Source organism: Natrix helvetica (genome assembly GCF_964273705.1).
Source record: "Natrix helvetica genome assembly, chromosome: 1".
Classification (NCBI taxonomy): Eukaryota; Metazoa; Chordata; class Lepidosauria; order Squamata; family Natricidae; genus Natrix; species Natrix helvetica.
Window position 1 is genome coordinate 240,985,216 of NC_138548.1, and position 12,180 is coordinate 240,997,395.

The following is a 12,180-nucleotide window of genomic DNA, read 5'->3' on the forward strand; positions in this document are numbered from 1 at the left end:
GGTCAGCCACAACCCTTGAACTGAAGGGAGCTCCCAGTTCCCATTTGGCATGCCCCAAACGTATCAGCAAAGTGGTTCAAATTTAACCTTCTCACGTGTTTGCAAATGTAAGGTGAGAACTGATACAAGACTGTGCAAGCATCTACTGTCATTGCAATACCAGATTGCTCCCTCTAGTTCTAGAGAGTGCTTTAAAATGATAAGTAAACATTCATTTAAGTATTTGCTGAAAATATTAAGCAAGAAATAAATAAAAACCCAGCAAAAGAATTTCCTACTTCTGATGTAGACTAAAACAAAACATGCATCACATCCCTTTCCTTTGTCTACCAAACTGTTGAGATTGTCTCTTTCATCAATTCTCAGAGCTGGGGAGGGGGGGGGGGAGAGCTTATCTCCTGCCAGTTCTCTTTCCCTCGACCACTCTGGAATTTTGTATTTGGCAGCCAAGGTCAGGAATATTTTGATTGCTCAAGTAGCAGGCAGACAATCACATTTGTGGTCTCTTACAGCTAAAACAGTTTAAATGTTTAAAAATGCTTGCAAGAAGGTAAAACATATATTTTCACACATAATAGCTCATTTTCCACGGAGAAATCAAAATTACACCTGAAAATCTTTTTAAAGAATGGCTGAAACAGTGGAAAACATTCATATTCATCCATTCATTTATCAGATCTTGTGGTTTCCGAGTTTCTCTAAAGTAACCATCCTCTGAAGAGGTGCTCTTCTAGGCAACTATGATGCATATGGGAATTTTGATAAGAAGCAAAATTATAACTCCACTAACCTGATTTTGAGACAGCAAAACTGGCAAAAGATTTACAAAACTTTGAAAATGCTATATGGGCTTCTCACCTGGAGAACGTTGATGGGTTGATGGCCCTCAGCATTTGCCAACTTGAGAATCAGGACTGGGAGATCATAGTTTGAAAAGTGACAAGTTAAACTGACAACAGCTGGAACACCCCTAAATTTGACAACAGTCCCAGAATTCACCACTGATACTTGAATTGCTTCCAAGAGTTTATTCTCAATTCTACTATGGAAATAAATATCTCAGCTGGAATCCACTGAGACAACTAAATTGAAGTTACTAAGGTATAGTCAAACTTTTGGAAACTTGGAGTTTTAGTCTTCTTAATATATTAATCCTAGAAGTTAAAAAATTCCTTGTTATGTCTTTAGTATTTATCTTTGTTACCTCAAGTTCTGGGTAGCTGAGCACCACCAGTGAAGCACAGGCACATGTGGCATCTTCTTTGAGATAAGACAAATCCACTCCTCCAATTCTTTCCAGTCCAGTAAAGGAGAAATTGCTCTGCCATTCCTCTGTGTCTTGTTCAATCACATCTTCTTTCATCTGGATTTGTTGACTACAGAAAACAATAGGACTAGATGAAGCCTGCCAGTTCCTAGCATCATTTAAGGTAAAAAGCACTTTGGGCAATATAAAAAGTGGTAGCAACTGAAAAAGGGAGAAATATACATGTAAACCAAATGATGCTTCCAGAATCAAATGTTGAATTATTTCAAAATTTTTGAAAAAGATTTTTTTCTCAAATGGATAATCATGAATGTTTATTGGTTTCAAAGAACTTGAAATGACCCTATTCGATACCTCCACCACTAATCCACTGAAGAACATTAAAAAAGCCACACGAATCTGGCAGTCTGTCAAATTCAATATTCAGATCCCACTATGGCTGCCCAGATGTGGAGACTCCACAAGCAAGAAATGAACCTAATATCCCACTCAAGTTGCCCAGTAACTGGTATGTGGAAGAATATTGCCTTTTATACTGGGGCTAACATATCTCCAATGTCCTGGTGGCAATAATCCCACTAATCAATTCATAAACAGAGATTAGGGGGATATGGACAACTGCTGACCTTCCACCTACTTATGAGACTAACAGGAATGGGAGAGCTCAGCATCCAAGATCTTGTTTTAAGTACCCTAGAGTGTTTTCTAACATTTTCTGTCTTCTCTAAGCGTTCATAGGATGATCTGAGCTTCCAGGACTGTGCAATAGAGAGCAAAACCTCTCCCGCTTCACTAACTGTGTAACAGATTATGTTGCTATCCTGTGAGCCTTTGGTTCTCTACTCTTTGTTCTATGCTGAAAGATTCTACTTGCACTGCATTTTTCTCCATACAGGTCTGCTCCAGCTTTTGATGTTTGCTGACTTGTGCTTTCATGTTGATGGATTGATGGACCTTTTTCAACTGGTGGATTAATGTCATTAAATTGAAAGCAGGGATGTATGGTGATCTGGACTCCAAAGGGAGGAAAAACAGGAAAAGTTGCGCTCCTGTGATATGAGGGCCTCCACCGACCAGGATCCCTTCCCTTTTTTACCCTTCAAATCAAGATCACACCTTGGCCGTAGTATAGGGGTCTCTAATCTTGGCAACTTTAAGACTTGTGGACTTCAATTCCCAGAATCCCCCTGCCAGTCATGCTAGCTGAGGAATTCTGGGAGTTGAAGTCCTCAAGTCTTAAAGTTCCCCTGCCCTAAGTAGAGAAACCAGGGAAATGCAGCTGACATCTCCAGACCCACAGCCCCCAATTCTGGGAAGGAGGCACCGCAGTGCCTCATCTGCAGCCTCTGGGCTGCTGGCATTCTCGTCTAGAAGCGAGACCTCTTCAGCACAGGGCAGGGATCCCCAGCCCGTGGCCCCCACAGCAGCCTCCCTTCCAGGCTCGGGGGCTTTTAACTTATCGCGATTCCCGCTCCGCGAGAGCCCAACGCTTCCTTCCCGCCCTCAACCTTCCAGGCAGGCGACGCCCTTGGAGGCAGGCGCCCTTCCATCCCTCTGCAGCCATGAGGGACCCACGAGGCGGGGCCAAGAACCCAGCAGCTCAAAAGAAATACAAATCCCAGGTTCCCCGGTGGCAGGAAGACCTCCCCGAGCCCTTCTTTAGCCCTGGTTGCCCCCGCCTGGCTGGCGTTTTACCGCTCCCAGCGCCGCAAAGTCTCTCCTTCTTCCTCCCTGCTTCCCGTCCCGTCCGCCATGGCGTCCGTCCGCGCCTTACTTCCCGGGGTTCCTCCCGCAGGGTTCGCTGCACCCGGCGCTCCGTCCGTCCCTTCGGCTTCCTGTTTGCACCGAAGGGCGGAGGCGCAACCGACCGGGCTGGCTCGGAATCCAAGGGCTGGCTCTGCTCGGTCCATAGCGGCAGCTACGATCTTCAGCGTTTTCGACTGAGAGCGTCCATAGCCCCGCTCCCGCCGTATTACGCACTTAGCTAAGGCAGCCAGATCTGGGCTGCAAAAACCCGCACGACTAGATGGCAACAGGGAGGGAGAGTTTTGGATACCGTCTCCTATTGCAGATTTAGCCCAGGCGTGGCAGTTCTCATGCAAAGCCAACCGGTGGCTTTGCAATCAATAAGCCGGCGCTTGTGAATAAATCCAGAAATAACGAGTGACAGCTACGGGTAATTAGTTTGTTGAGGAAACAAATTAACCGTTTCCTAATTCGAAATAGAAAACCTCTTTGCCGCTCCGAATGTTGTACAAGCAAGTCCAGGAAACTGCGTTAAAAAAATCCAATTAAGGGAGATTCATAAGAGGGAAAGAGGGCTGACTTTATTGGACATATTATAAACCAGAAAAAAATACCATCGAATGGAGAATGAAGATTCCCCTCTCATTAACTAAAATGAAAGGAGAAATTGCCGTTGGAATGTATGAAGAGCAGTATCTTCCCAATTTTCCTTTACAGGTGGCAGGTTGGGTGACTTTTCTTTTGCACTGACGATTAGAATGTGTGTAGTTGATATCCTAATTCTTACAGAAGGTTCAAGAAGGTTCCTGTCTCTTACATTCACATAGCACCCACAAGATGTGGGGTAAAGCTCCCTGTGGTAAAATTGTTAATGGTTTTAGCTTGGTGAATTGCTAAATGTCAATTAACTAAATGACAAGTAGTAAAAAGAAACTGTCATGTTCTCCAGCTCAAGAAAGGTGATATAATTTCAAGGTGCTATAGAAGGAATAAGCGACACAACACAGTCTGAACACTTTTGTAACAAAGACTTTTTATTAGAAGAAAAAAAAGACTAGAAAGTAATTTTTATACATTGCAATTTTTGAATATTGGGGAAAAAAAGTCAAGGCATACTCTGTTCTCTGGCAGTACAGCAACCTGTATTAAGACATCGTGGCACAATTGAAGGAAAAGCACAAGCTCCATTTCAAGTTCTAGAGAGGGTTGGAATGACAATGCCTAATGTACAGATGTAATTAACTATCAAAACTAAGAATAAAACTAAATATTTATCTTTGGCAGCTAAAAACTATCAGTAGATACTGGTCTTTATCTCACAAGATCATCTTTAAACAGGGAAAATATTAATATCCACAGCTTCTTAGAAAAAAAACTTCAGTAAATCAAAGGAAGTGCAATCTCATAGCCTATTTCAAACTATCAGTAAACATGGTTGGGATGGTTCACTTACATTCTTGCTTGATTCTAACTACTTGCTCAGATACCTAGACTCAGAGAATTAGACAATTCAGTGTATGAGAAATTCTGTCCCTGATTTTTTTTTAAAGGTAATATTGGTAGCATTTAGAAAATCCAGTTGAGGGAAAGAAGATTGCTTCTCTGCCCCCTGCCAATTCTAAACAGATTAAAGAGGAAAGTTTATAATGAAGTCTATAAAGCCAAAGTTATAGACATTACATGGTCCTTTTAGAAATTAACAATGAAAATACTTTCCTTTGAATGCAGTGTACTTATGCAATTTGTATTTACTAGAAATCCTTCATTATCAAAGCAACAATTCCTTTGTGTTTGTGCATCACAATTTATTCACATTTAGCACCACGATCCTTTAATTTGGGATCACCTTAAATGCAAAAAAGCTTGTTATCTTCTTCATTTCTTTTTGTACAAGTATAAGGAAAATCCAGCAATTAATATACTGCTCCACTCATCAGTGAATAGAGGGAGAGAGGAAAGTGTCTGGATTAATTTCCTGGACCGCATCCACCCCATTTAAGATTAGCAGCTACTTTCCAGGCAGCGATACATTGGGAAACCAGGATATCGTCTGGGAACAGATCATCCAAGTCCTGAAGCTCACTGCTACCTTTTCCTTCAAGATATGGAATAAGTACTTCTTTCAGGCTGGAAAAAAAGGGAAAACAATAAACCCAAAACAGTAAGATACTCTGCAAAACAGGATGTATTTCACTTTAAAAATCCAAAGGATTGGGCTGCTCACACTCTTACCCCCATGTAGGATTGTACTCTTCTCCAACTTTGGCATGTTTCAATTTCACCATGATCATTTCATGCAACTCTTGAAGGAAGGACTCCAGCCCTGTCTCAGTGAGGAAAGCTTTGAGAAGATCGGTGCTATCTTCTGTGAGTTCTTCTTTATAGGCTGTACTGATCTCTCCAAAAGGATCCTGGATAAAACATTATCAGGAAGAATTGGACAGAATGGTTATGTGGGGAGGGGAGAGAAAACAGTGGCAAGAAGTGTCTAGTGAGCACATCCATAATCCCACGTCCTACCTTTTTCAAGCGCAGCAGCTGTTCTGATTTATGACTAGCAAGGAGCTGCCACAATGAAATGGCATGCTTTATCTCACATCGGCTCAGTGCCTAAAAGAAACAAACACACACAAAAATATAAAAGTTCTTTTTTTGCAAATGATAAAGCAAACTTTAATTCCAAATGGCATTCATGGAAGGCTATTTAGGTAATTAAATAAAATATTAATATAAAATTCTGATAAATTTATTTTAGAAATCTTTTAAAAATCTTGCCAACATTTTTCATGTAAATTCTGTGCAGCACGACATCAAACTCAATTCTTGTATGGAGATAATTGATGGTAAAGCACAGTACACATTCTGCACTAACAATTGCCTCTCAACACCTTATAATTCAAGGGAACCTAGATTGTACATTTTGGATTACATCTGTGGCACCACAGTATCTTGGTCCTGTCTAGGGTTATCCGGGGAAGGGGATTTTTCTAGGTAATTACAACAATGGAAAGGGCTTTTTGTAAGTGACTATAACAATGTTCCAGCTGCTAAAAGGCAGTAGTTTTCTAGGGACAAAGAAGTAGACTTTTTAAAAGGCAGGACTAATTAAAATAGTGAAGCAGAAATATATATAATAAAAAAATTAGAGGCCAGGGTACACAAAATGTTGTGGTTTGAAATGTTTCAACTATTAATTTAGTGATGTGTCCTATCTTGAAATCTGAAACTATTTCAATTGTGAAACGGTGTTTTCCTGAATTGGTTGTGAGTTTGGAACAGAATTTCAGAACATATATTTCGACCTTAAAGCATTTCATCAATAATTGAAAATGATCTGTTTTGCACTCAAAAGCCGAGCTTTGAACTTAAAATGGGCCGTTTAATGAAAATTCACATGTAAACCATTTTGAAGTAAAATGTTCTGATGCGGACCCAGGCAAACAGAGAGATATATAAAATTGCATGATATGGAAATGCTTCCCTTTCTCCCAATGATAGAACTCATGATTCAGTTCTTCAGGGTTCAATGTTCTCAATCCTTCTATTTAACATCTATATGAGGCTGCTGAGTCAGGCCAGCTGCCGATTCAGGATCAGGCATCATGAATACACTGGTGATACTCAGTTATGCCTCTTGTCCCTGGACTAGTCAAGTGATGCTGCTGATATTGTGACCTACCTAGAGGCAGAGTGATTTTGATTCAAGAGGAACAAGCTCAGGTTCAATCCTACCAAGACAAAGGAGTGTTTGGGCCCTAATGTGGAAGATCTTCCATTTTCTGCCAAGAACGGGACTGCACAATCTTTGTCTCGGTCTGGTGCATAATTTGGGGCTCCTGGTCTCACAGCTCCTCCTGGAGGAGCAGATGGCAAGGAGGGCCTTTCCCACAGGTTCATCTTGGGCACTAGATATATCTCTTCATGGACTAGGAGGGCCCTTCTTACAACCATACTTTAGTTACAAAGTTTGTAACGCATAGCTGTATGATCTTATAACCATACCTTCGTCACCTCATAGATGGATTATTGCAATGTCTCTACATGAAGCGGTACTCAGATTGTAAGCTATAGCTGGTCCTGACTGCAATGAGATAAATAGTGATGGGCAAGTATGCTATGCCCATGTAACACCCATGCTTTGTCAACTGCACTGGCCACCACTTGGCTTCCAGGTGCAATTTAAGATCTTGGTTGTCACCTTAAAATCCTACATGGCACGGGACCCAGTTATCTGAGGAGCTTTCTGTCTCCTACGACAGTTGGCTCATTCCTGGGTCTGCCAGTTAAACAAATCAATCTAGCAACACTTGAGAAGTAAGCCTTCTTTGTCAGGACACCATCTTCTGAAACAGCATCCTCTGAAACAACATCCTCTGTTTCAATATCCCCAGAGGTGTTGTGATTGCCCACCTTGATAACGTTTAAAAGAGCATTAAAAATATGGCTCTTCCTCCAAGGCATTAGGTTAGGGTGCTTGGTTAAAGGAAGTGTTGGTTTTTGTCTCTGTTGGGGGAGTGCTTTTATCTCTACTGTTTCCTCTGATGATACATCTTTTAGGTTTTATTCTTTGTGTTATGTCCAGATACGTTAAACCGCTTATAGTTGTTATAATTGGTCAACCTAGAAATTTGCCTAATAAATCCTAGAAAGTCCTACTATAAGATGCGGTGATGGTCATTGGCTGCCAGTAGAAACAGTGGGATGTATTTGCTTTACTTGTAAATTGCTTTTAAGTAAATAACCTGTTTGAAATGCACTTACTTGATCCATCAGGGATCTTTTTAGTCTCTCTCCAGTTGTAATATGCTTTTCCATTCCACCACCCAAATACTACCAAAGCACAGTCCAATTAAAAGGATAATTCTGTACTATAATCTCAAGAACGACTGTTGACTTACCTGAACGGTCCTTCTATGTGCACTGCGAGGGGAATCCAAGCATGGGTTAGCTTTGTCCATTAGCCTAGAGACTGAATTACGTAATTGTTGACCACGCCTCCTCTGACTGGGTTAATTCAGTTTTGTACGAAGGTTCAGCTGATCCAAGAGATGGAACAAATGTCACGGAATGCAATAGTTAAGAGGTAAGTAAAGCAACGATTGGAAGAGTAGGCAAAGGTCAAATGCCCGGACCAGCTGAAGCCGAGGGCAGGTTTGGATTCCCCTCGCAGCGCACATAGAAGGATGGTTCAGGTAAGTCAACAGTCATTCTCCTGTGCACAGCTTGGGAAACCCAAGCATGGGACATGCCAAAGCAATGAAGTCAAGGGCGGGAGCTAGGCTGTTCAGGGGCCCTAGGTGGTGAAAGAACCCTCTGCAAGACTCGCCGCCCAAAGGAAACCTCAGCCGAGGCATACATGTCAACTTTATAATGTCTGATAAATGCGACGGTGATGACCAGTTCACCGCCCTGCAGATGTCTTCCACTGAGGCCTGTGTCGCCCAGGGCGCCATGGTAACAGCACTCCTGGTAGAATGGGGAGTGATGCATCTGGGAAGCGGTAGGGGTTGACTGTCGTAGGCAAGGGCGATACACGCTTTCAACCAGCATCCGATGCTATATGAGGACACCTTCTGCCCCATGGATGAAAGGACACGAACAGCGCTTCTGAATGATGCAGTGCATTTCACATAACGATGGAGCGCCCTGAGAACATCAAGGTGATGCCACCACCACTCCTGTGGATGTGAAGGCTGCGGGCAGAAGTCTAGAAGAATGAGTTCTTGTGCTCTGTGGAACCAAGAGTTAATTTTTGGAAGGAACGCCAGGTCCAACCGCAGAACGACTGTTCGGATGAATGATGCAGAGGTACTCACGGACCAACAGCGCCACCAGTTCGGACACCCTCCTAGCCGATGTAATTGCTACCAAGAAGACAGTTTTAAGGGTCAACAATCGGAGACTGATCGTGCGGATGGGCTCAAATGGTGCAGTCGTGAGGGCCCTGAGCACCAGAGACAAGTCCCAGGTAGGGTAGCGATGCACGACCAGTGGCCTGAGGTTCAATGCGCCCTTCAGGAATGATCGGATCCTGGGGTGTTGTGCCAGGGAACGGCCCTGCCCACCGCCAATCACAATTGACAGAGCTGCAATTTGACGGCGGAGGGTGTTGGGTGTTAATCCCTTGTCCATGCCCGTTTGCAAGAAGTCCAATAACTGTGGTACGGATGTCTTGATCAGGTCAAGGCCGGCTGTCCAGCGCTACCTGCAGAAGGCCTGCCAGGTAGCCTCGTAGATGCGAGTTGTGGACGGGCGTCGCGCTGCTTGGATTGTGTCGATGACTTTGTCAGAAAAGTGTTGTCAAGTCAAGATAGCCCGCTCATGTGCCACACGGCTAACTGTAGCAGTTGTGGGTTCGGATGAATGAGAGCTACCTGGGAGAGGTGTATCCGATCGTCCGGTATTCTCCAGGTGCGTGAGGCGGACAGATGGACAAGGTCGGTGTACCAGGGGCGGCGTGACCACATTGGAGCGATCAGGAGGACATCCGCCCGTTCTGCCAGGATTTTCTGAATAACAAGTGGAATTATTGGTAGAGGCGGAAATGCGTAAAGAAGGCCTTTGGGCCATGGGCTGTGAAGTGTGTTGGTGCCCTCCGTCCCCAGTGTTTGGTACCTGCTGTAAATCCTCAGTAGTTGCGAGTTGTGAGGCTGCGCAGAGATCCTCTTCGGGCCAGCCGAACCTGTGAGACAGTTCCTGGAACAGGGCTGGATGGAGACGCCACTCCGCCTGATCCACCGTGGCCCTGCTCAGCCAATCCGCCTGTGTGTTGGCTGTGCCCGATATGTGCTCCGTTCAAATTGATAGTAAGTGGCTCTCCGCCCAATGGTGAAGTCTCTCCGCTTCCAACATCAAGGACCTGGACCACGTGCCTCCTTGGCGGTTGACATGAGCCTTGGAGGCCACATTGTTGGTGAGGACTAACACATGGTCGGCCGTCACCAAGTCCCAAAATTTGTGGAGGGCTAGCCAGATGGCCCGAAGCTCCAGCCAGTTGATGCTGTTTCAGAGTTCTTGGGCAGTCCAGCGTCCCTGTGCCACCTGGTCCAAGGCATGAGCTCCCCAGCTGAATAGGCTCGCATCCGTCGTTACTACGATGCGGTCTGGCTCCTTGAAGGGGCATCCCTTGAGTAGTTTGGATGACGTCCACCATCAGAGTGATCGTAGCACCTTGAGTGGCAAGGTAACCTTGGTCTGCGAGTGGCTGGTGTGGGCCCTCTAGAAAGGGAGCAGGAACCACTGAAGCGGGCGCACGTGGAATCGTGCCCAGGGAACTATGTCTATGCATGACACCATTTTCCCAAGAAGTTGGGAAAGAACTGCTAACGGTAACAACCTCCATTGTAGCACTTGACTCACCAGATTCTGCAGACTCTGACGTCTCTCCTGCGATAATGATACCTCGCACAAATCCGAGTTGATAAAGAGTCCCGAGGTGCAATAAGGACCTGGTCGGGTGCAGTTGGCTTTTCGGAAAGTTCAGGACGAATCCGTGACACTGCACAGTATCGATTGTGACTTGCAGGTCACAATGGGCGTGGATCAAAGAGACGCGGCAATTACCACTAGCAACTTTGTGAAGCCGAAGAAAGGCCGAATGGTAGTGCCCGGTACTGGAAATGGCACCCGGCAAAGTGGAGTCTTAAGAACCTTCGGTGTGCCAGATGTATCGGCACATGAAGGTATGCCTCCTTGATGTCGACGGAGGTCATCAGGTCGCCTTGGCGAATGCAAGTCAGGATGCTTTTTAGAGATTGCATCTTGAACCTTGATACTTGAGGTACAAGTTGAGCCATTTCAAGTCTAGGCTCGCCCGCCATCAATCCCAAGGTTTTGGGGACTAGGAATAGTATCGAATAGAAACCTAGTCGTTCTTGCCCCTGTGGTACACTTTCTATGGCATTGATTGACAAAAGATGTTGGATCTTGGTGTCCATCAGACGCAGTTTTATTTGACACCTGGGTACAGGGCACTTGATGAAACGCCTCGGGGGGATGGTGAGAAATTCTAGAGTGAGGCCCTACCTCACGGTCTGGATGGCCCAGGTGTCGGAGGTGGTTTCTGCCCACTGGTGGACGAAGGCTGTTAGGCGTCCCCCAATGGGCCCCACCCCGTGTGAGTCACTGGTATCTACTAAAGGACCGGTTGTTGGCACCACGAAATGGCCGCCGCACCTGGGGCTGCTGCTGGTTCTGCTGCCGGCCCCTATCTCTGATCCCAGAACGGTCCTGGGCCCTATCCTGAGGTTGTGTATAGGACCTGTTGTACTAGGAGTTATATGGGGCAGTAGTGTACCCCGAATCCCCAGCCCGAAATGGCTGCCTTCTATTGTAGAGCTGTTGTTTCCTGTCTGTATGCCTACTGGTCAACGGGAGGACTTTACGTTTGTCCCTCATCTCAATCAAGATAAGGTCTAATGCTGCCCCAAAAAGCGAACCACCTTTGAATGTGGTGGAGGCCAGGCGCCATTTGGAACGTAGGTCTGCCTGCCAATGGCGGAGCCAGAGAAGGCGATGGGAGGCAATATTTGACACTACCGCTTGAGACGCAAATTTGGCCGCATTGATGGTAGCATCAGAGGAAAACTCTAGAGCTGCCACCAGTTTGTTGACGTCTTGGTGGAGACGCATATCATCAGAAGCAAGCTTGGACTGTAATTGCCTGAGCCACACTAGCGAAGTCCTGTTGAAGAACGAGGCTGCTGCCTGGTGCGTTTTGCAAATGACCAGCTCGGCCTTACAGTCCTCAGCCTTGAGGCCCTCCAAATTTCGGATGGGATCAAGGCTGGAGAGGCCAAGGCCGCAACTGGAGGGTCCACAGTAGGAAATTGGAGAATCCCATCCAGTTCAGGGGTGGAGGTGTAGAGCTTTCTGTCCCCATTGCTAGGTGGGGGAACAGCGGTTGGTTGGGCCCATTGTTTTTGAACGTCTGAAAACAGTTTTGGAAAGGGAATGGCATCCTGTTCCTGTACCTGCTCAGAAAACAAGCGCTCTGTGGGATCACGTCCTACCGCGGTGCTAGCCTGGGTGGAAGTACCCCCCATATTGGTCATTGCTTTGGCCTTGTATAGAAGAGATTTAAATAAAGCAGGCCGGAACAAGCCAGAAAATGCCTACTTGTCGTGCACTAGGCTCCCATCATCAGAGTTCCAGGTCTGCCACCCCTT

The 12,180-nt window shown here is 45.4% G+C and overlaps 2 protein-coding genes across 4 annotated transcripts in view; both read right to left on the reverse strand.

Annotated features, from left to right (window-relative positions):
- ENDOV (endonuclease V) overlaps positions 1 to 3,155 on the reverse strand; it is a 25,380-nt gene extending 22,225 nt beyond the window's left edge. The window contains exons 1-2 of the mRNA XM_081951650.1: positions 2,963 to 3,155; positions 1,124 to 1,376 (exon numbers count right to left, since the gene is read on the reverse strand). Of these exons, the coding sequence (XP_081807776.1) occupies positions 1,124 to 1,376; positions 2,963 to 3,021 (312 nt within the window). The 5' untranslated portion in view covers positions 3,022 to 3,155. The remainder of the gene's footprint in view (positions 1 to 1,123; positions 1,377 to 2,962) is intronic.
- Positions 3,156 to 4,029: 874 nt separating this feature from the next.
- Positions 4,030 to 12,180, reverse strand: part of RNF213 (ring finger protein 213) — a 128,498-nt gene continuing 120,347 nt past the window's right edge. For all 3 annotated transcript variants that reach the window (XM_081936989.1, XM_081936988.1, XM_081936987.1), the window contains 3 exons: positions 5,534 to 5,623; positions 5,246 to 5,424; positions 4,030 to 5,140 (listed from right to left, as the gene is read on the reverse strand). In XM_081936989.1, coding sequence (XP_081793115.1) covers positions 4,981 to 5,140; positions 5,246 to 5,424; positions 5,534 to 5,623 — 429 coding nt within the window. In that variant the 3' untranslated portion in view covers positions 4,030 to 4,980. The remainder of the gene's footprint in view (positions 5,141 to 5,245; positions 5,425 to 5,533; positions 5,624 to 12,180) is intronic.